General features: G+C 39.2%; 1 protein-coding gene across 1 annotated transcript in view; it reads left to right on the top strand.

The window, feature by feature from the left end:
* Positions 1–1704: 1704 nt before the first annotated feature.
* Positions 1705–25685, top strand: part of STMN2 (stathmin 2) — a 53523-nt gene continuing 29542 nt past the window's right edge. Inside the window, exon 1 of the mRNA XM_079901407.1 lies at positions 1705–1822. Coding sequence (XP_079757533.1) covers positions 1804–1822 — 19 coding nt within the window. The 5' untranslated portion in view covers positions 1705–1803. The remainder of the gene's footprint in view (positions 1823–25685) is intronic.

The following is a 25685-nucleotide window of genomic DNA, read 5'->3' as shown; positions in this document are numbered from 1 at the left end:
GTAAAACAGATAGCTAGTGGGAAGCAGCCGCATAGCACAGGGAGATCAGCTTGGTGCTCTGTGACCACCAGAGGGGTGGGATAGGGAGGGTGGGAGGGAGGGAGACGCAAGACGGAAGACATATTGGGATAGATGTATATGTATAACTGATTCACTTAATTATAAAGCAGAAATTAACACACCATTGTAAAGCAATTATACTTCAATAAAAATGTTTAAATATATATATATATATATATATATATATATATATATATATATAGATCCTGTGATAAACCATAAAGGAAAAGAATATGAAAAAGAATGTGTGTGTGTGTATATATATATATATATATATATTATATATGTGTGTATATATATATATATAATATATATTATATATTATATATATATATAACTGAGTCACTTTGAGGTGTAGCAGTGATTAACACAACATCATAATTCAACTATACTTCAATAAAAAATAAATTAAAACATAAAAAGCTCCATGAGAACAAGTCCTAAAATCTTTCTCACTGCTCTATCCTCAGAGCTTGGCACATGGTAAATGCTCAATGAATATTCATGTGAGTCAAGTGAGAAAGAATGAATTAATGAATGGCATTCATTAAGTGAGTGGGAAGGAATTAAGGAATACCTTGTTTGTAATGAATCACTTTCTGCAACTGGTCTCAGAGATCCTCACATTGCTCGGCCTGAAACATGGACACATCTTGCTTTGCCCTGTACCAATGGTGCTCTGGATCTCAGAAAAAATCATGCCCCAGGTCATGCCTCTCAGCTCCACTAAGCTTTCAGTGTAAAGGGTTCTCCTTAGAGCCCTGGAAGGGTCACTGAGGTTTCTATCCATGTAATCCTACATCTCCAGGGTAGCATGGCATCCACCCACCTGTGGCTCCTCCAATGCTCAAGCCAACCAGTCAAGCTGGTTCTGCCCTGTTACCAGTCGGACAGGACCCAGTCACAGGAGGCTAACTCTCATCCTCTTCCACAAGGTCCCCAGGTAGACCATAACTACTTGTCCTTATTCCCAAGCAACCCAGGCAGCCCCTTCCTTCTGTGCCAAAAGTAGAAAATATCAGGCCTTGCTCTACTGAGAGAGCCTCAAGAGTCCAGCGACATCTTAGTTCAGATGTGCTAGGAGACAAAGGACAATAGTGCAGTTCTCCTCTGAGTTACCACCATAGCCAGACATGAGGTCACCCTGAGAGACTAGAATCTACCAGAGACATGGCCAAAGGTGAAAGAGGAAACATGAACGAGTAAAAACAGTGTTGAAACAAATGTTTCTGACAGTCAGCATGGCATGAAGACTTCTCAGGCCTCTGAATCCCTTTCCTTGTTTTATGTCTATTTGTTCAATGAAACACGTGCAAATCAAGTCAAGCCTCCTGGCTCCCAGGTGGGTACAGCCCAGTTCTTAGCTCCTAGAAGGATTCTGGGCTAAGGCTCCACTCTACTTGGACTGTACTATCAGGCCCCCAAAACGGGGGGAGCTGGCAGGGAAGGACTGATTTCCATTTCAAACTGCATTCTGGTACTTTGTACTCCAGCACCATTGGCCGATCAATATTTAATGCTTGGAGATTCTGACTCTGCGGGAGTCATGTCAGGGGACCTTGGGAGCCAATCTGCTTGAGCTTCTGAGTGATAATTATTCATGGGCTCCTGCCTCTTGCTCTTTCTCTCGCACGGTCCCACTCTGCAGACTCAGTGCCTTATTCAGTCTTCTCTCTCGCTCTCTCCGCTGCTGTAGCTGGACCCTCCGCCTTCGCCAACGCTCAGCATCTGCACATCCCTACAATGGCTAAAACAGCAATGGGTAAGGCATCGCGCCTCGTTCTTCCTCGGCTCGACCTGGAGCCCACCTCTCACCCTCTCTCTTACAGCTTGGAAGACATTCGGAGATATTTTATAGAGAAAAAGACATTACTGTTAACATAGCAATCGGGAAGGATGGAGGCCGCTCTGGGGTTTGAGGGAGGGCAAAAAGGGGATCCTTGAAATTCTAAAGCTAAGGATTTTTTTTTAAAGGTGGAAGAAGGTAAGTTGCCGTCCCATGGGTAGCGAATTTATTCTGTTTCCATATTTAAAATTAGGGCTCAGTCGTGGGGGGGGAGGGGGTCTACTAGAACTGTATGCCTTAAATGGGGTTAAGGGACATTTTGGAAAGTGCTTTGTAACATCCTTTATTTCTTCTCTAGTTAAAAAAAAGAAAAGAAAAGAAAGAAAAAAGAAAGAAAATAGGGGAGAGAAAAGGGGGCGGGAGAAAGGAAAAAGAAAAATGCAAAGTCAAAGCGGTCCCATCTAGGCTGTTTGAAAGATGGGTGGAGACGAGGGAGGCGGGAGAAGAACCGGGCAAATGTATCGCATTGTCTGGTCGGAAAAACTGATAGTCCTGGGGCGCGGTGCGGAGAGGTGAGGGCGCGGGGCGGGGTTGGCAATGGGGGGGAGACCTACACTCTTTTGTTTTAGGGAAAGGGAGGGGAAGGAGACAGGAAGTCGGGAGGGCACGGAGGGCGCGGGTGGGCAGCTGCAGGGGCGGGGAAGCGCGCGGTTGGGGAGGGGTGGAGGGACAGCGGTTTCGCAGGCTCTGGGGTGGGGTTTCTTTGTGTGAGGACGAGCCGTCCCGGGGGGGAGGCACCTGCAGAGCTGGGCACACAATGCGGATGGCCCCACCCTTTGCGGAGCCGCGCTGGTGCCCTCCCCCTCCCCCCTCCCCCCTCCCCCCAACCCGGTGCCGCGGAAAGGGGGCCGGGTGCGGAGCGCAGCGCGACGCCCAGGAGCCCAGCCCTGGGGAGACAGCAGCGCCACGCCCGGAGCCTCGCGCTCCCGACTCCCAGCCTCGGCTTCCGAGTGAGACCTGACCATTGCCCCCGCCTTCCCCACCCTGGCCATATTGTTCCGTTTCACAGAGGGAAGGGGGGAAAAGTGGGTTAACATTTTTCTTTTCAAAACCGCATTGCATAGGGTTATTAGACATAAACGCGATAAAGCCTTCTTTGAACTCATTTGATCGTTTGGGGGAAAAGCTTCTGGAACCTAGATACGAGTATACATAATAATACAGACACAAAAGAGGTCAAGGTCTTAAACTGAGCCAAGTGAAACATGTTTTGTACGTCAGACAGGGCCAAATATCGGCAATTTTCATAGGCTCAGCCTGTATCGGAGAGACGGTCGAGACGCAGAGACCAAACGAGGTTCCGGATCCAGGGCCGCCATCCCCAACGGGTCTTGCGCCTCCAGTACCCCTCGGTTCGGCGCTCGGTGGCCCCGGGAGAAACAGGCAGGGAGGGACCGGAGGTCGGGTGGCGGCTGGAAGCACCCCTTCCGCGGGACCCGGTGCGGGATGCGGAGAAGGGGGAAAGAGGCCAAAAGGGCTTGCTCTGGTCAGCTCCGCCCTGCCCTACCCTCCCAGGCGGAGCCGGAAAGACATCAGGCTCAGATACTGGGCAAGGAAAGGGGGCTGGGGAGGGGCCCTTGAGCGGTCTGCCGTCCTAGAGTCCTTTTTTCCAGCCCCGCAGTCCAGAACAGTCCGGGGGCCCCTCGATGTGCGCAGACAGCGGGCGTTGCTCGGAGTCGCAGCGCCGAGCCCCTCCCAGCCAAGTGCGTGGCTCTGCGGAAAGGCCGGCTCGAGCCCCGCCCGGCCACACAAAGGCGCCGCCCCACCCCAGCCGGCCGCGGGACCGCAGAGGTGACCCCTTCCTCGGGGCGCGGGGAGGGTCTCTCTCGCCCTCCCACAGCCCGTGGAGCATGGGGCTGTTTCCCGTAGCCGAAGCCCACGGCCCACGCCCTGTTCTCCATGCTTTCCTGGGTGGAGACCCCTTGGATGGTCTCGGTAGGAGAGACCCTCGCTCCTTGAGCGAGGGCCTCGGCCCCACCCTTCCCAGCTGGGGCCCAGGCCCGACAGCCGCTGGCCGGATGGGGGCGCACGTGGCGAGCCGGCGAGTGGAGCGCAGCCAGCCCTGCAGAGCCCCGCGCCGCGCCCTGCGCTCCCCTCCCCAGGGCTGGGCGCTCGCCCGCGTGGGTGCAGCCGGGAGACGGGTTTCTGCGCAGTGTCCTGAACTACCCCGGCCTCCCGCGGTTCGCGGTTCGCCTGGCAGTCCGACAAGGTTCTGAGAATGGGAGGTGGGGGCTCCCTCGCTCTGCACTCTGCACCCCCACCCAGAGGTTTCTGCTGCAGGAGGGCGTCTGCAAACTCAGCAGCAGCAGCATTATTGCTATTATTTTAAATTATTATTATTGTTTCCTGACTCACTGGCCATATTTGTTCAAAAGGTTTGAATGACTGCATTTGAATAAGGATTAACCCTTGTTGTGCTCACTTTTCTTTTCTTCCTCCTGTTCCCACCCCCCCCCCAAAAAAAAGAATGCATTCCCCCTTTCATTTTACGTTATAAAACAAATACATGTTCGGCTCCTGTAGGGACTTTGTATGTTCATGTGGGTCAGATACAAGTGCAGGTGCTTGCTTAGGGCAGGGCTTGTGTGCCAAAGATTGCTGGAAAATTCTCCGCGGAGAATTGTTTGTGGCCGCAATGGATGAAAATATCCGTATATAATTGAAATATTTTGATCTTCACCTTGTAGTCCATAGACCCTATCTATAAATATATAAATATAGGTTATGCACAAAATTTTAACTTTTTGTTTTTATTCCTAAACTCTTCTTCCAATTGCTGATTCTTGATACCGACTCGATTCTGCACAGAAGCATGGATGGTGAAATAGCCACCATCCCATTAATAAAAATCCCACCCCAAATATGACAAACGTAAAGGCCCTTTCTGCCATGAGTAAGCAAATCATGAAAAGAACAACAACCTCTGCATTATTAAAATAATGGATTTTGAAGTCATTCCAGTTGCAAAGCATAATCAGTTAATCACCAGGGCGGGAGTTTTTTCCTGATTCATTAAACAATTATTGTATTCAGCAAGACTGTACTAGGTGCATATAATATTCCCTGTTATCTTCTCTAATGAAGTGGGCACCTTATAAATGGATACATAAATAACTAGAAGTGTAAAGAGGAGGATTTTTGTCAAATTTTCAGGATAAAATTGAAAGAGAAATAGCAGTAGTTTATCACTTAATCTTATATGCATAGTTCGTACCAGGAGAGTAAGCTGAGCCTGCAGTAAGCATTATTGACCCAGTGTAGCAGCATTATTGACCCAGTGTAGCAGCATTACTGACCCAGTGTAGCTCAAGGCAGGTAACTGGTTTAATGATATAAATTAATACACCGGATGGTGGTTGTCTACCTACACATGGTAAAATTCTCTGAAAGAAAATAAATTTTTCAATGATAATTATCAATGATTATTGGATTGGATGGTTTGTCATATTAAAATACACAACTTTAAAGTTAATTAAAATTAACCATGGTTTTGTGATGTGACTTACCGAATAATTGTACTAAATTATTCTAAGGGGGAAGGGAGTGTTTTTATTGTCAGAGCAATTGTCTCTGCCCTTAATCATTAACAGTTTCAGTAGAATTGTATCTGTTGCATTAAAAATACTTTTACTTACTTTCATATTCTTTTAATTGTTAATGGATAGATCGTGGAATAAGCATTTAATCATTTGGCACAATATATTTACCTTCAAATAACTTGTTCTCACTGGTGAAATGCTGCAGGAGGCTACATCTTCCTCAGATTCAAGAAATGTCCTCTCGGAGTGTCATAAAGCCGGTTCACGCAATAAAATAGCTTTCCTCCCTGTAATTTAGAATCAAAATAGTTACTCAATTCTGTGAATATTTGGTAGTAGCCATTAAGCAGAGTTTTAAAGTTAAATCTACAATTAAAAATGAAATGGAGGATAAGTCAATTACGTAATTAATTGAGGATTTTTGTCATTGATAAATCCAGACCATCTTTAGGAAAATTCCTGACTTATCGGTCACTCGTGTTTTTTATTCCAACCGACTGTACACCCACCCCAATAGCTCACTGCTCACACAGGCTGGATGAAGCTGGCCTCAGAGCTAGTGGCTACTTGCTTTGGGTGTGGCCACCCCAAGCTGTTATATCTAACTCCAGCGCACACCAGTTTTCTTCTGCGGTCTTAGAAAAACACACATTATTCTGTTGTCACAGAACCTGTGACCTTATGTGAAGAATGCAAGAAATTTTACGGACAAGAAAAAAAAAAAAAAAAAAGACGGAATTAGCCAGTGACCCAGATGTTTCCAGAACCAAGGCTTGGAGTCTGCATTAACTTTTCAGCCCACTAGAGGGCACTCAGGTTCTCCAAAGAAGTAGATTGATTTAAACCCTGTTCCAAATACTTGCTATTTAAGAATGTCTTTTATCTGGAGCATTCAATTGCTTATTGGATAAGTTAATGCCACGCTTAGCCTAGTGAATGAAAAGAGTTTGTACACTTTTTCAAGGAGACGAGATTAAATGAGCCATGTTCATAATCTGGAAGTAGGTGTAGGTCCTGGTTAAGTATTCTCTGATGATTTTACTTTCTAGTATCATTACATTGATAGGGTTTGTAGTGGATAAATAGTATACGGTGGTCAGTAGTAATATCAAGATTATATAGGAACAGAATGTTTCAATGTTTAAATAAAGGAATAATTAAACAAAAACATTGTTTAGTTATTCATTTATTTAAAATGTGCTCAGTTTTGTGGACACACCCGAATGTCACTCACCACTTCCAGAGAGATGTCAAGTTAGTAGATAAAGCAGGTAGATACAATGTGATACTGAGAGGGGGCCCCCCAAACTGGCTGTTACTCTTTTTCCCACTTCCTGTGTTTTTTTTTTTCCATTTAAAGGATACCTTTTAAACCAAATCCAGTGTGATTTCAGCTTGAATATTTAAATCTAATGTTATGTCAGCTTTCAATAATTATTGAGTACCTCCTTGTAGTTTTATTATTTAGTAGAAAATTGATGTTAATTTTCATGAAATAAGAAGAAATAGATAAGCATAAACTAATTTTTAGGATTATCAAAAGTGGATTTTTTAATGTTTGCAATGGTAGGAAATTCTTTTTCTCTTATATGTCATGTACTATAATCCAACCGTAAAATATTTAATAGGTTCATATTACTATGCTCCCCAGACTTTAATGTGCATGCGAATTACCCTGGATTTTCATTAAAATGCAAATTCTAATACAGTAGGTCTGGTTGAAGCCAGATATTCTGCATTCCTAACAAGCTTCCAGAAGATGCCAATTCTAGCCACCAAACACATCAGTTTAAGCAATATAAAATTGTGATATACACGTTCCTCCCACAGTAAGCTCTGGCATTATGTCTTAACATTCAAATCTATGGCAATCTTTACAAAATATTTCACCTCCAAACTCATATACTTAAGGATTTTATTCCTCTGGGAGTTATGTGTTCTGTGCCATCATTCTCTTTTAATTGGATTTTTAAAATATATTCATATTGCAGGATTCAGCAAAAGACCTTCAAGAGAAATGTGGAAATAAGAATTTGACTCTGTTTGGGTGGGGGGGTGGTGTGTGTGTGTAAGAAAAAAATGAATGTGGCTTGCAGCACAGTTGAGAAGGACGATAAATCAATACTGCTAGTTTACTGTCGTTTACAAAACAATGCACAGAACAAAAAGTTCAATTCGGAAACTTTTAGTTATGGAATATAGTGCAAAAGTCTGTAACCCCATTTACCATATGGCTAATTCATTGCAAATACTCTGCATACTAAGGAAATTAACACAGAGGATTGAGCAGCTCTAAAGTTGTCTCTCAGCATATCCCATACTTATTACTTACCAAGTTATCTAACAGAAAATTTCTTCCTGGATACCACATGAGCAAATTATTAATAATTTATTGAGTATGGCTGTATATTTGAAAACATTACGTGTGTGTTTTCTGCTTACTTAAGCCAATAAAGGAACTCCATTATTCTATACTAACTTTCTAAGAAAGTCAACCTAGAGGTAGAAAATGGGTCTTCAGGGAATATCATCAAAGATGTACTATGTCAGTCCTGGCATGCAGTGGGTGGCTGACCCTGCAAACATCACCACATCTCGGGAAATGCTCTCCAGCAAAAATGATACTATGCATGAAATATCTCAAATTAGAAATTTACCGTTTCCCAAATAGGGCACTAAAAACATGGTCCCAAATAAAACTGGCCATAGAGATAATAAGATGTACTTTTTCCCCATGAAGTTGGATTAAGCCTAAAGCTTATCCATCCCTTTGTTCCTGTTGTTCTTAACTGTTCATTTCAGGGTCTCTCAAAAGCTAGGGAACTTTCAATTTTGCAACTCCTGGTACATTTTAAAAGGAAGAAGACATGCTAAGACAGCATTATAAAAGTAATGTGTGTTTTAAATGTTTAATCCTAGCAGTCTGCTGTAGCTGTTTGTATACTTCATTGGGAGATAACAGAAATTTAAACTAGTGGACCCTGAAGAATGAGGCAAAAAATTTCCTGACTGGTCCTTCAATCAACAATTTTCCTGTGACATTGCTTGTTTTCAAGGATCATTTCTCTGGCATAGAAGTAAATTTCAGAGTGTCTATAAGAAGTTACTTTAATTTATTGCTTTCATCCTTATATAGTGTATATAACATGCTAGGCACTAAGCACTTTACACATATTAGCTATGTTCATTTATAACATGTTATAACATGTTCATCATCCAATAACCCTAAAAAGTATGTACTATTACAGATGAGGAAACTGAGGTGCAGAAAAGAGGAATGACTTGCCCAAGGTCACACAGTTATTCAGATCCAAAATTTGAACCCAGGCCTTCTGGCTCCAGAATCTTTGCCTTTAACCAGTACCCTTAGGCTTCAGAGGTGTTCCCATCATGGGGTTTGAACCAGTGATACTGCTATTTTGTTTAACAAGCCAGATGGTCTTATCCTTTCTGAGCACAGATCCACCTTGAAGATGAAATACCTTCAAATTAATGACTTTTAATAGCTAACCTGGGGCTTATTAAAATAATTGCTATGATTTAGGCTTTTGGTGAAAGAGAGCTATAAGACCTTGGGGGCTCTAATGTATGGGATCACTTTGCTCTCTGAAGGCTCAACTAAGAACACAGCAGGGACTTCTCTTGTGGACACAGTGATTTTTTTTCTGGAAAAAAAGAATTCTGACTTAATCTAATCAGTATCTTCCGGTTGACACATTTCAAAATGGGCTCTTAGCTGGTTCCGTAGACCCTAGATGTTTAACCTTAATATTTTGTTTTATGAAATAAATCTAGAGCTAAAAGAGAGATACGGCCATGGCATCCACATTTAACATAATCATTAGATATTACTTCAAGACTTTCTCCATCTTGTTACCTCAAGAGCAGACACTCAGGCAAGAGAGATCTGTGGGAAGGCTCTGACTCCCTTGCAAAACATTTCTAATTATCTTTTAATAAAGGAATCAGGTCCTGTCATTTGTCAAGGAGACATTTGCAGTAGTAAAACCTGTGTTTATATAACCCATTTTTATTAGTCATGATTAAGATAACATTTTGTGTACATTTGTTCTCACAAAACACTTTTATGTGAATGTAAAGGTTAATTAATGCATTTCAGCAGTCATTTTGCTAGTCATCTAGAAATATAGCTTCTCTAGGAATTGTACTTAGAAAAGCCACACGTTATACTGTAAAACCATAATAAAATTTTAAGGCTTTTCCTCATTTGCAATTTTGTTGACCTCCAGATTAAAATATTTAATACTTTGAACAATTATAAGATTTAAAAAATTTGTTTTTGTGATCAAAAATAATTACAGTTCTTGTATACTCCATTAAATATAGTATTATCTGGAATTGTTTTTTTTTTAATTGTAAAGCAATGACCATAAGTGTGCTTATTTAGCAGTTATTCTTCTGGAATAATTGTACTTTGGATGTCAGAATTTGTACATCATCCATTAGCACAAGTACTTAGTATCACAATAGATGATCAGTAATATGAATCTGTCAACCTTTTAGTTGTATGCCTTTATATCCGGAAAAGAAATGGATGAAATTCATCTAAACTTAGTTCCACAAATACTTGTACAAGAAAGCATTTTCAAGTTTAAAATTTCATTCTACTCCCTGTTTCGGAAGATTTTTTTTTCTATTAATGGCAGCCATAAAATTTAATTTCCATTCAACAAAACTGCTTACAGTAAACCTAATAACAGTGTTTCAGTTTGGGCTTCCTAGTAAACAGAAACCTAACTCACATGATAAAGCTCAACGGTATAAAACATTTGACTGTTGCAAAACTGAGACCAGAAAATCACATCAAGATGTCACTTGTTACCACTTCCAGACTCTAATGGGGAGGGGCACCAACCATCTCAGGCAATTGAACAGCAGCTAGAGTTACTGCAGCCTGCCTTGGAACCCTGCTTCAGTACATAATTGTCTTTACTACTGCGTGGTTCTTTTTTGTTCCTGACACACTAATATCTACTGCTGTTTTTTAAGTCTTACAGCTTTATCTGAGCAGTGCCAGTTAGCATCTGTCTCATTGTTCAAACACGTGACAAATTACCAGAGTTGATTCTAGCCTTTTCATGCACAGATTACATGATCCAAGACTCCTGTCACTTTTAAAATGATCTTTTCATTCTATTTCTGACCTAATCTTTACTTTTAGAATAAAAAAAAAAAAAGGAGCAGATAAACACAGAAGACTGAAAACATTCAAAAGAAAAATTGGATAGCATGATCTATCAATGTGGGACCTTGTAGTTCTCAGAAAATACTCACCTGTGCCATACTTTGTAACCTTCCTATAATTCTTATGAGATGGGCATAGTATACACGTCACTCTGTTTAAAAATGAGCAAATTTAAGCTCAAAGAATTTAGTAACGTTCACATGTGGTAAGTTTTAGAGCTAGGGCCAGAACACAGGTCTAACAAAGATATATGTATCTATGTATACATACAATATGTGTGTGGGTGTATGTAATTTCACTGATATGTGGAATCTACAAAACAAATGAACAAACAAAACAAAATAGAAACAGAGTCATAGATACAGAGGACAAACTGGTGGTTGCCAGGGGGCAGAAAGGGGGGGTTGGGCAAAATAGGTGAGGGAGACTAAAAGGTACAAACTTTCAGTTATAAAATAAATAAGTCACAGGGATGTAATGTATAGCATAGGGAATATAATAAATAATATTGTAATAACTTTGTATGATGACAGATGGTAATTAGACTTATTGTGGGAATCATTTTATAATGTATGAAAATATTGAATCAGGGCTTCCCTGGTGGCGCAGTGGTTGAGAGTCCGCCTGCCGATGCAGGGAACACGGGTTGGTGCCCTGGTCCGGGAAGATCCCACATGCCGTGGAGCGGCTGGGCCCGTGAGCCATGGCCGCTGAGCCTGCGCGTCCGGAACCTGTGCTCCTCAACGGGAGAGGCCACAACAGTGAGAGGCCCGCGTACCGCAAAAAAATATATATATATATTGAATCAATATGCTGTGCACCTGACACTAATATAATATTGAAGTCAATTATACTTCAATAAAAAGATATAGATATCTAATATATATTAATATATATGTATTAGATAGGATTAGATTAGATATATATATGAATATATCTAATATATATTACATCTATATTAGATGTGATAATATATAATAAAAACAAAACTAATAAAATGTAGCACTTTCTCCTGTCCAGTAACAATATGCACAAGTGAGGAAAGGCACACACTAAGTGGGTTTACCTTCAGTCTAAATTTATTAATAGTTAATGGCATTCGCATAGCACAGGGAGATCAGCTCGGTGCTCTGTGACCACCTAGAGGGGTGGGAGGGAGGGTGGGAGGGAGGGAGACGCAAGAGGGAAGAGATATGGGGACATATGTATATGTATAGCTGATTCACTTTGTTATAAAGCAGAAACTCACACACCATTGTAAAGCAATTATACTCCAATAAAGATGCTAAAAAAAATAGTTAATGGCATTAACTGCAGTAAAATAGATTCAAATACCAGCTTTGTTCTGAAGCCTATGCTAGGTATTGTAAAACTATAAATAATCATGGTCCTTACCCTTGGAGAATTTAGTCTTTTGAAGAAAACAGGACCTTGTACATACAAAAAAAAATAATAATAACCAGTAATTGCAGCTTGTAACTATAAATAGAAGTCTCCACCATTTTAACAATCTTATTACACTACCCTACAATATTATGAGGCAGCATATAATGATATACTAAGACCATCAATTAGGAAGTACAGAGAGCCACTCAAGTGCTCTAAGAGACCTCTTGCAGATAAGAGGTGGGTATGGGAATTAGATGGATGTAATTTTTTTTATTTATTTATTTTTTTTGCGGTACACGGGCCTCTCACTGCTGTGGCCTCTCCCGTTGTGGAGCACAGGCTCCAGACATGCAGGCTCAGCGGCCATGGCTCACGGGCCCGGCCGCTCCGCGGCATGTGGGATCTTCCCGGAGCGGGGCACGAACCCGCGTCCCCTGCATCGGCAGTCAGACTGTCAACCACTGCGCCACCAGGGAAGCCGGATGGATGTAATTTTAAATCTTGCTCCACCTGTTCACTAGTTGATAATCCTTGAGTGAATTATTATTTCTATACTACTGTTTTCTTGGTTATATCTCACAGTATACCTCAGGTATATCTCAGTTATATCTCGGGGAAATAAGACCACCTAAATTACATGGTTGTTGTCAGAGAAAGAAATACTGTATAATATTACTTATATGTGGAATCTAAAAAGAATACAAATGAACGTATATGTGAAACAGAAACAGACTCACAGACATAGAAGATAAATCTGTGGTTACCAAAGGGAAGAGGGAAGGAGCAAATTAGGTGTATGGGATTAACAGATACAAACTACTATGTATAAAATAGATAAGCAATAAGGATATACTGTATAGCACAAGGAATTATAGCTTTTCTCCTAGTAACCTATGATGGAGTATAATCTGCAAAAATACTAAATCACTATGCTGCACACCTGAAACTATTATAATATTGTAAATCAACTATACTTCAGTTTTTTAAAACATCACATGGTTGTGGAGGGGATTAAGTAAGTAATTCAGTGTTAAGCACTTTGTAATCCAAAAGAGTAATCCCCTTCCCTGACACCCTAGATGGATGACGAAAACACTAAATAAAAATATTAATTTAAAGTAAATAACTAAATTCTTATACTTTGTAAATTTCTACATATAATAACAAATTTACTGGAATTACTTGGAATTCAGGAAATGAGCATCACTCAGTAATTCTTCGTGGTAGAGGGAGAACTGATGTGATACTTATGACACAGCGGCCAATATAGAACACCTCCAAGATAAATCCATTCCAGGTAATGCGAGAATTAAAAATACATTTCTTTTGCATTTATTTCTCACCTCATGTTTCCCCGTTATACTTCATATCTCATCCTCCTTCAAATACGTATATATCTTCAACAAAACTAACGCTTCTTGCCTACCCAGTAAGGCTCATCAACATAAAATGTCACATTCAGTAGAAATAAAAACTGATTCCAGAAACATTAAAATGTAAAAGTCTTCCCTGACGTTTCTTGGAGAACAGGAAAGGGGAAATTATATCACATACCACACACACACGCACGCACGCACGCATGCACGCACACAGAGTCTCTTGTTCCTAAAATCCTCTTAACCCATCAATTTCACCCAAATCTCACATCACTTGACCGTTTCATAATCTCTCATTTCTGTTTCTCCAGCCTCCTCCCTGCCTGGAACTCTCCTGCTCTCCTACTTCCATTTTCAACACCTATACTTCAGCTAGGTCTTTTCTTTCAGGGATAACTTCAGGTATTTCTTACCTGGGTCCATTTAGCCTTGCTACTCTCCACCCATTAGTAGATAAGTACAACAAAAATACTAGAGCCAAACAGTACAAACAGAATATTCCTTAGATGACTGTAGTAAGAAAAAGGATATAGATACTTAGAGTTTAGTATTATTCTCCCAGTACTCGTGAAAATAATATGTTTTCAATCAGTAGAGTTCCAGGTACCGATCAGTAAAACACTAAAATGTTACTGGAATGTCATTATTAAAATAATAAAGATATCCTGAGAAATCCAATTAGCATTCATCTGACATCTGACTTGACAAAGGCTTAAGGGAGCATAATTCTGCTATAAAAGAGCATTACAACTATTTTGTTTTGCCTTCAAAATATCATTTCATATAAACACATGGTACATAAAGTTGGAATTATATTTATGACATAATTACAGGCATATTAATAGAAATATGTTTACATTTACAAGTATAGTCCTTTTTCAAATTAGATACTGTTGATAATAACAATCTACAAATAAAAATACTCACTATTGTTCATATTTATAGGCCATAAAATGTAGAGGATAAGATATACTCCTACTTTCTCATAAACGTGAAATAATGACAAAGGAGGAGCTTTATACGAAAGCATCAATACAGTTTAAATCCTCACGAGATCATGAGATATTGCAGTGGGTAAAAGAGTTCAGCTTTAAAGAAAATGTAGACATTCTTTCATTTTAAAAAAACTGAACAAGCTTCCGAAATGCCTAACCAGAACGCAACGGTAGAAAGAAAAGAACTGTGTCTCTTCTATCAACCAAAAAGTTGGTTTAAAAAAAAAAAGCTTAGTAGTAGAACAAATAAAAGAAAAAGAAATTCAGTATCTAGGATGAGAATGTTTTCTAAGTTCAGCATTAACGTTGAAGAAATATTGAATTATGCTGCTTTGAAAGAACTGGATTCCACATGCTGAAATTTTTCTTAAAATGAATTTTTTTTGAGTGTGTACAGTAGCAGTCTGTATTTGTTATGAGTTGCAGGAACCTGTATTCCAACTTAGGCAAGAGAAGAATTGCAGAAAAATATAACTTGGGAGAGAATGATGAACTTTATGACCTGCTTGCATAGCTGAAGAGAATAAACGCCTACCCACTTTTGCAAAGGGACGATGCTGCTGGCAACAAATAGCCAACATTTTATCACTTTTGATAAATTTTAGACGTGAATGGTGAATACCCTTATAGGGTGAGGACGGTCAGCTAAAAAGTCAAATAGGATTTCTCAGAATTGCTTCTGAAAAAGCTTTGTTCTGCTTGAGAAAAAGAGTAGCAGGCTTTGCAAGGCAGCCTCAAATCTAGCTTTGCGTGATCTTTCTTCCTGTGAACGCTACAGGTTTACTGTTTAACAATGAGCTTGGGGATTAGCCACATACCTACTTGCAGCACCTTTTTGTGGTCATCATATTTCCCATCATTTATTGTCCCCTACTATGCATGAACCAGTCACATGTCACGTGTCCCTATGCCCTTTTTCCCATTTCTTTTTTCTTTTTTTTTTTTTTTTTGCGGTACGCGGGCCTCTCACTGTTGTGGCCTCTCCCGTTGCGGAGCACAGGCTCGGGATGTGCAGGCTCAGCGGCCACGGCTCACGGCCCCAGCCGCTCCGCGGCATGTGGGATCTTCCCGGACCGGGGCACGAACCCGTGTACTCTGCATTGGCAGGCGGACTCTCAACCACTGCACCACCAGGGAAGCCCTTCCCATTTCATTTTTATGGCAACTCATTATTCCCACTGGACAAGGAAGGATAGGAGAAGCCAAGGGAAGTTAAGTGACTGTCGAAGTCACACACCTTGTTCACGGCAAAGGTGGGTTTCAGATCTCAAGCCCTCTCTCTTCATTCCAGCTGCCTCACTGGGAACAGTTGTTAACTGTGTTTTGCTACAGATATTTCTTTATCTTACATGCAACTATACTGAGGGCTTCTTTTAGGCCAGAACCACGTTTCATGTACTTTGTCGCCCTCACAGCATCGTGTGCCCGGCAGTAATGATACTGTTGGGTAACGTGTATTGAGTGTAGTGTGCCGAGTGCAGTGACAGCTGTCCCAAGCACCTTGAGAAGATTATCACCCCCATTTCCACAGCTGGGAAGGAAAGCCACATGCAGCCAGTAGGTGCTAAGGCCAGGGTTTGAAACAAATCAGTCCCTGGAGCCCTCTTAGGCAACCACTATACCTACAGTCTCCCTTGGACATAAGTAGGGGCTCTGATTGTGTTCGGTAATTTGATGAGCTAAGGATGAAGAGAAGCCACAGCATTACAAGAAGCAAGATGCCACAGCATTTCAGTGTAGCCACAGCCTGTAGACTTCAAAAGTCACTCAAAGAATAAAGAGCAAATCAGAGAAGATTAATCTTTGCTAACAAGATCTTACATGAGTTAGCACTTAAGTTTCGCAATACATGATTTAATTCAATCTTTACAATAATATACCCATTTTGTGGATAAATAAACTCATGTTTAGAAGGTTTAATAAATTGTTAAGTTTGGATAGATCCTGAGCTAGAGCCTAAGTAAGTCTTCAGCTCTTACTCATAGTTTTTTCCATTATCCCAAGGTAATATCTACTCATCTTAAGTCAGTATTGTGGCCAAAAAAGCAACAGAACATATAAATGGATGCAGAGGAAACATTCACCTGCCTCCTTTTTCTCCTTGCATAGAGAGAGGTGATTACCTGTTTTCATGAAGTTGACTTTATGAAGCATAGAGGTAGGTGGGGCTGCTTAAATTTTGCCTGGGAGCCAAGCAATTACAGTTGTGCCACTAACTAGTGCCATTTTGAAACTATCGCCATAGCTACAGCTATGGGATAAGGGCTAAGTGAGATAAGTAGGCCACCTCAAAGCACCTGGAAATACCAGTCTGTAGCATAAAAGGAAGTTAGTAAATTTAGTGAATATAATCGGTGAGCTCAATCTGGCTCCAACATCTGGACTCTTAATCCCCACTCTTAAACTAGTCTCAATGGGAAGCCAGCTGAGCCACTGACAGATCCAGGGGACATCATCTGGAGCTGGTGACAGCTCCTCCCTGCTCAGCCACCAGAAGATAAGCTTTTATAGAACACTAACTGCTACATATAACTACATGCATGCATTAAATGAGACACCTTCTCTCGCCCTCAAAAACCTTAAATATAGTTGGGAAGGAATGATTAGCAGCGAACCCAACAGTAGAGGAATAAGGGCTAAGCTTTGTGAAACAAGCCAGGAACATGACTGTGTCTTTGAAAGGAGAAGAGACTCAAAGCCCTTTGTGATAGAAACCATTAAGTTTGAGTTACTTCTATTTTTAGGGAGATGCGAACTCAGCCTTATGGAATTGCATGAGTCAACCATTGGAGACATTTCTGAATTGTCACCACATCCTGGTACACAGCTCCTCTGTCCTGCTCAACACATTATTACTTGGCCAACTTTTTGAAATTGTGAGCAATATCCCAAACCACAAGTACAATTTTTTATGAATGTATTTAGGCTGAATGAATCTAGAGAAAACAGAACGTGAAGGAAAGCCCATATTGTGCCTTTAAGTATTATGTATTACCAAGTTATGATTTTTAAAATAATATCAGCAATTTATTATGCCAAATTCTGATTCATATTTATCTATGCAGATCCAACACTTGATACCATTTTACCTTCAGTTTTTTACTGGGAGTGTTTATGACCAAGTCTTGTAGTACTTGCTGCCACAAAGAAAATAAGAAGCATAGGTTATTCTGATCTCACTCAACCAGTTATACCAACATGTAATCTTTCTCATATCTTAGGAATGAGTATCATGAATTCAAACGGGGCTCCAGATGGCATCCAGAAAGCTCATATTTTATGAATCACCTATTCTGCCTAATCATAAAATATATTTTTTTATATATATTTAAAATAGATCTTCCTTGTAGTATGGGAAAAAGCTAAGTTTGCTCAAATAGTTTGACAATTTGAAATTCAAATGATGAGTTGCTTTATGAATCACATTATATATAACATTTTGTGTCTATCATGTAAATATTTATTGTGAAATACCAAGATTTGGAAAGAGGAAACAATTTACAAAGCAGAAATATGAAGAGTAAGTTTTCCTTTTCTTTAAAAATGCAATGCCTTAAAATAATTTGTTTAAAAGAAGGTAAGTAAAGAAAGCCCTTAGTGCAGAAAACACAAAAAAATGAATCTGCATGTAATGAGGAAGTTAATTCATTTATAGACAATATTTGCTAAATTTGTAGAATCATAGAATTCCAGAGCTTGGAAATACCAACTCTCAATGAAAAAAGGGTCCAGAAAAATTAAATGATTTGCTCAAGTTCTTAACAGAAAAATCTTAAGTTTTGAGAAGACCTCAAAGGTCATATAATCTAGTCACCATCTAATACTTATTTTTCCACCTGAAACATGGGGTTAATTAAGGCTTGAGCTACCATCCAAGAGTGTAGTTTAATCGCAACACATTACATAATTTTGTAAAGTAAAAGAAAAATGCCATTCTTCATGAAAACTTTGTAAATGGAGGACTTCTACAAGTAATACATGGTACGTATATATTGCCTTGGTCAGCAGAAGCAGCAAGTACCACCATTCTGGGTGCATTCGAAGAATTTTGTATGTATACGTGAGGCACTGGTCTTCACATGCAGATGAATTTGCTTCCCAAGAAGGATGAAAGTGTGTGAAGCCCTCCGAAAGGCTGTTCCAAGTGCTCTGGAAGAGGAGATCAATGATCCTTAGGTTTTAGGAAAGGAAAAAAAAACTGCCGCTATGCAAATAAATTGCTTTGTATCACCCAACATCAAAAATGCACAACCAGATTTAGAAGCAGGAGAAAGAGTCAAATATCGAAGAAAGATGATTTTTTTAAAAGCCTTTCATCACTTCCACTCATTACACCTTTCTCCCATTGCTGTTTTCCCTCTGTCCCTGTCATCACCACCACCATACCATCTACCATCCCCAAAGTGGGGGAAGGCCTTTAAAAAACTAAGGTTATTAAGTTTGATTTCTTCATGTATAAAATGAGACTATCATTAGATTATTTAGATTATTTCTGCTGTTCCTTCCAGTTCTACAGTGCTAAGGCTAGTGATTCCAATTACATTAGACAAAATGCAGACTTATTAATAATTTAAACATATTTATATTGATGACCTTAAAGTAACTCTTGGAGAAACTGCTCACCAATCCAGGTCAACCAGATTTCACTAAAGTACAGAAACAAAATGCATAACCAAAACAAACTAAAAACCTCATAATATATTTCCTCAAAGTATGAACAAACCCTCCTGATCACTCAGGTATTTTTATTTGTATCTTATAGGTTAAGCGTATTATGAAATCCACCTGTAAGAGAACATACAGTTACTTTTTTAATTTTTCTGGGTTTTTTTGTGATGTGTATTGCTTATTTCAAATAAATCAAAACCCAAATTTCAATCTCTTTATCCTTTCTGTAGCCATTTACTTTATTACAAAAAAGGCAAAGTGATACTTTGGCATGCAAAGAACAATAAATTAACAAAACTACATTTATCATAGCATGAGCATACAAAACTTTTGCATCACTGAAAATTACCGTTTCTTAGAAGAGCTTTTATTTCCAGAAGAAACAAAATGCATGTGAAAGAAAGAAAATTTAGAAATACTTTTCTTGGACCAAGTTGTCTTTTATATTTTAATCTTGTTTGTAACAGTGATGACACAAAAGGGACTGTGGAATTCAGAAGCTCCCGACGTTTTTCTTACTTTCTTTTTACACTGCTTTTCATTCCTGGCAGAAAATTATACGAATTCAAGTTCTAGTATATGATGGGATGAATCCTATTTCAGAAAATGAGTCTTTACATGGCAAAGCTTGAAGAAGTAGCATTTGATTTCCAAAACAAAAGCAGTTTTCATGGCATATCTACATTAACCTGAGGATTTCTTCCACACTATTTACCTGCCTCAAGAATGGACGCTGAAGATAATTACACAGTGGAAGCCGTAATATTAAGAGGTTTCACATTCATCTCAAAGGCTCCAGTACTCTCACATACTTGCAGAGATACTCAATCAATGGTATCGCTCAATTTTTTAAATATCAGTGGCAATTCTAAACCTTGACAATATTTACATTTCCTATATTTTTAAATATATATTTGTTCATTCTATTCTCTTTGACACAAAGTGACTGTAGGACACATTACTTAAGTGTGACTAACAAGGTCACAAGACTTGTTTTCATTCAGGGGAAAAAAATTTACCTGACTGCTCAGTTTTTGTTCGCTAAGCCAGTTACCTAAGCTTTTAATACACAGGTTTTGAATGGATGACTAAAACCAAACTCTAATAAATATGATTTAAAAATCCAACTTTTAGAGCACTATTGAGTAAATGTTACATTCTGTTGCATTTTACAAAGTTTCATTTAAGACTCTAGAATTCTTAGGTTTTGGGAAGCAAGCAAAATGCTGGCTCCTACATGAGGCTTTTGTGGCCTTTTCCTGAAATATTGTCTATTAATCATTTATATGCCGTTCATTTCCTAAGAAAGAATTTAGAAAAAGTGCTCTAAGGACAATTTGTATACTACCCAGATAAGGATTCTATTCAATGGAAACTTAATAAGTATTATTTGGCAATAACAGCAAGTTAAATACTTCTTTTATTCGCAGTTGATGCTAGTAACTATTACAAGTAGTAAGGGTTTTGTAAGACGCACTTAGAACTAAAACAACAGCATGGGACTCTTTAAATGAGTAGAAACTTTACACCGTTCCAAGGGAGTTGAGGTTTATGGGCAAACTTCAAGAACTATGCTTTCGACTTTTGGCAAATTTTCAGATTGGTAGAGGAATTAAATCAGGATATAACTGATAAGGCTTATCACACAAATTACTGCAGAGTCCCCGCTTAATCGGACTGTGTTTCTTCTCAGTGTTCTGTATTAATTAGCATATTCCATTATCTGAATACAGGCAGCCCCATCTTGTAATGATAGAGAGGATTCTCTTTGAAATCATCGTTTGTATTCTCAGCATCTAAACCACTGGTTAATTCATGGGGAAATTCAACTGACCTATTAAGTGAGATAAAGTCATGTGAACCTTATATTACAGGTTTTTTGTTTTGCGCTTGTAATAAAAGTCTTGCATTTTTCATTTCTGGAAGTTCCTGCTTTCACCGAGAACATAATAAGGAATTCACCATATATGTAGTTTTATACTTCCTTATGCAACACAAAAACATGAATCATAGTCAGACTTAATTCTAAAATCCATGTGAAGGAGAAGCCAGGGCTTATTTTCTAGAGAAAGGCTACATGTTACAACAAAGTAAAAAAGGAAGCCAACATCCTCATCATCGATGACCAAAACATTTTTGATTCTAGAATTTATACCACAAATGCAATAGTCAGTCTGCATAAGAAGTATGTTTTGCTGAATTAAGAATGGATGCAAAATATTTTTTTACTCTTCAACCAAAAAATTAAGAAATAATGGGAAGAGATTTAAATCACTTGGGTGTCACATTCAGCCATTGTGGAGACACAATTCAGAGAACATCATGGCAGCCCTCAAATGGAGGTTGCCTCCCCATCAGGAGACTGAAGGGAAGGGGAGAAAAAAGTCATTCCTCTACGAGAACTCCACTCAGCCAGATGCATGGTCTCTCTGTTCTTTCACTCTGGCTTTGTCTCATTTAAGTCCCAACCAATTTAGCTATCATCCTAGGCTTGTGACTACTGGTGACTTAAGAAAAAGACATCCCTCAGTACCCAGAATTAGGCTTGCTGATAAAATCTTGAATTGCAGACAGAATAAAGTGCTCCCATTACCCCTGGAAACCACAGCGTAGACCAAACCACAGTTTGGTCTCCATGTAGAACTACAAGAATTTCTTTACCAGGGGAAAGATAAAAGAACAAGACCCTGCATGACACAGCGGAATTCTCATTAAACTCAACAGGTGCTTGGCCTGGAATCAAGAGTAAGGTGAGGTCCCAAATTGATACAATTTACTGCTTTTATTACAATTTTGATCACAAGGACTGATTCATGTCACCCAATTTCTTTTCCTTGTCACCATTGTTTTTCCAAGAATCAATGGAATTGAAATTTAAGAGCCTCATATGTTTCTGTAAAATCCAATGATGGGTTGTACAGCTTTGACTTTCTTTTTTTTTTTTTTTTTTTTTTTTTTTGCGGTATGCGGGCCTCTTACTGCTGTGGCCTCTCCCGTTGCGGAGCACAGGCTCCGGACGAGCAGGCTCAGCGGCCATGGCTCACGGGCCCAGCCGCTCCACGGCATGTGGGATCTTCCCAGACCGGGACATGAACCCGTGTTCCCTGCATCGGCAGGCGGACTCTCAACCGCTGTGCCACCAGGGAAGCCCTGACTTTCTTAAATATTCCTTTATTTGATTTGATATCTATTCCTACAGAAAAAGTATGCTTCTCTGGTCTGGCTGATCAAAATATTAATCTTTCAGAACCTCCCTGGTTATTACAGCTTAGGAGATCATAATCCTTGTGGGGAGATGTGAGTGGAATAAATACAAACCGAATCCATATTTATTTGGATTAGCATTACATCATCATGGCAGAAATATCTAGAACATTACTTCATATCAGTGATCTTCTGGGATGTTAAAATAGATCTTGAAAAATTAGAGATTTCTTTTTCATGTAAATGTTGAATTCTCAATTACATATTCATCAAGCTAAGGTTTTTTTAGGGTCCAAATTGAAGCCAGTATAGTATGCAAATGTTTTAAATAGAATCATTTTAGTCTATTTCATCTTTCAAGAAGAAAATCACAGTGACGGAACTCCTGAAAGTATTTCTAAACGGGATGATAGATTTGACTTTTAGAAGATAATCTGACCTCAGGCTCTAGGACCTCAAAGCAATCAGACTACCAAACACAATACACATACACACACACACACACACACACACACACACACAATAACACAATATGGCCAAAAGCAAGTTAAGATGAGCTGCAGGAGCTTAATTTATGACATGGATAAAGAAGGCATCAAAAAAAGAGCTTATAGGTAACGGATTCCCATCTATTTAAAGACACATAATAGGAGGCACAGAGAGAAGTCAGATCTAGGAGATCAGTGGTAGAGTGTGAGTTCAGTGTTTAATGACTGTGGGTGTAGGTCTTGAGTCTTTTTAAAATCAATTAGCAGAGTACCCTGTTTCTCCCATTATCTATCATTTAAACCCTGGCAACAGCAACGAGGACTGCCAGGAATGTCCACAACTATCGCCCCCAGCTTGCCAGATCCTAAAGATGCCCCTACCTGGAAATGACAGCGTTTTTTCCCAAAGAAAGAGGTGCTGCTTTTTTTTTTCTTTTTTCTTTTTGCGGTACGCGGGCCTCTCACTTGTGGCCTCTCCCGTTGCGGAGCACAGGCTCCGGACGCGCAGGCTCAGCGGCCATGGCTCACGGGCCCAGCCGCTCCGCGGCATGTAGGATCTTCCCGGACCGGGGCACGAGCCCGTGTCCCCTGCATCGGCAGGCGGACTCTCAACCACTGCGCCACCAGGGAAGCCCGAAAGAGGTGCTTTTAATTCACTGTTTATATAAATTGGAAAGCTTCAAATAAAAAAATGTTGTCAATGAAATCTCTTAGAAACCAATGCAAATCTACTTGCTGTAAAATCATTGCAAGGAACTTATATCCTGCATTCTGTATATCATCTAACTTTGTCCTTTACTTTCTTGCCAGAGACCTTTCAAAAGAAGAAATTTAGGTTGACTCCAAACTGAGTAACTTAGGACTTGCCAAGAAACCCCACCCTTACCCGCTACTGGACTAAAATGATCAATGATTGCAAGTAAAACATGAGAAAGGAAAGGAGGAAAATCAATGTGCTAACAGACCCTGAGCCTCCCTCATCGGAGCCCCCAAAACACAAATCCACGGTCAGGCAACGAGTGCCTTGAATGACTCTGTTCTTATGATTAGCACTGCTATATGGGAACACAGACCAGTAGCGCATCCAGAGATTATGAGATATTTTCTTCCAAAGTAGTATATTAATGACATTTTCAGAGCATTCCTTAACTGTCTTTCACATGTTAACAGGAAGTCTAATACATATTTCTTTTTTATACTCTGCATTAACCAAAACTGAGTCAAATAAAATTTTGCCCAGAATGAATAAATGGAAGACATTTTTGTGATACTACTGATTCTAAATCAAAAAACAACAAAGTAAGTATGAGAACTCATATTGATGGTCGTTCCCACACAAACCAGGTGAAAAAAAAATTGAACATTTTTAAAACACTTAATTATTCAAGCCTTTCAAAAGTAATGGAGTATATTGTCATGAATAATATAGATTATTGTCTTGTTGAAACACAAAGTGTATAAAATTAAGATGTATTTGAAATTTTGAGCAAAGGGCTTAGAGCTTGTGATATATATTTAGAAGAATGGGAGAAATAATTTTATACGTATATACATACATATGTGTGTGTGTCTATTTCATATTTTACTAAGTAAACAAAATCTCTGCTATTTTAATCTATGCCAAGATCTAATCTGATAATTAAGTCTCTAGTACGGATTGTATTGTTCTCTTCAACCACTCTTTGCTCCTCGAGGGAGAAGCACAATCTCCAGATTCACACACACACACACACACACACACACACACACACACACAGGAAAAAGCCAAAAAAAAAATTGAGAAAATTTAGGTGATTGCCTGCCAAAATATATCATCCTTAAAATAATAATCCAAATAACTGATGCAAAAGTATTTTTTTCCTAAAATACCTAGATAATTACCACTTTCTCTTTTTACCTCATTAGCTGGAATATGAGTGTGTAAGGATATATTTACTCATATAATAAAATATACATATACTCAAAGTTCCCTTTGAGAAACTGTTCCTGTGTTTTCTAGCCATCTCTGTACCAAGTAAAATCCACACGTAAAAGAAAAGTTACATTTTCTTTCTATAAACCCCTACACTTACCTATAGCCATGCAGTCAATAAAGTTAAACAACAAATGCCAAAGAAAAAATGGGAAAGAAAAAAGTCTTGAACTCGTCATTTTAAAAAGCAGTAATAATATGCATTATTTTCTAGTTAGAGACAATATGTAGATGGTGAAGTTAAGTGTAATACACCTGAGCAAATTCTTGGGGAAGTGAATGACATTAGCAGCAAAGCGTTTAGAGTCAGGCAGACCTACATTCAAACTAAACTCCACACTTTATCATCTACTGCACATCGGGCAAGCTACACCACCTCTCTGAGTCTTTTAATTTCATCTGTAAATCTGGACTAATTATAGTACCTCTCATCATATTGTTGAGATGATTAAATGAGAAAATACATGCAACCAGCTAGCACCATGCCTGGTACATTGTTTGTTCTCAACAAATCGCAGCTGTTGCCATTATTCATAGTTCATTGTAGCCATTTAGAAGAATGGAAAAAATATCAGTGTTCATACACCATTAGGTTAAGTGGATATTGCTATAAAATCATTACGCATCATGTGGGTTGAATTTTAAATGAATTTACTAGAGAAATACACTTACCTGTAAACATTGATAGTAAATAACAAATGCAAGCAAGAATGAAAAACATTATATGGAATTACCTATCTCTTCCCACATCCTTACAAACATGCATGCTCTGCTTGGTGTTGGGTATAGTGAAAAGATTAATATATGCTGACTTCCAAAAACCAATGAAGAAAATGATTGTCAATTCAAAGTATGAAATTTCAATACTGAAATCTTAATAACATGTTTCTAATAGCATTCACGTTTGCTTGGGATTTGTTTTATTGTCAATAAAAAAGTTTA

Source organism: Stenella coeruleoalba (assembly GCF_951394435.1).
Source record: "Stenella coeruleoalba genome assembly, chromosome: 17".
Classification (NCBI taxonomy): Eukaryota; Metazoa; Chordata; class Mammalia; order Artiodactyla; family Delphinidae; genus Stenella; species Stenella coeruleoalba.
Note: the sequence above shows the minus strand (reverse complement) of the source record. Positions and strands in the feature narration are given on the sequence as shown.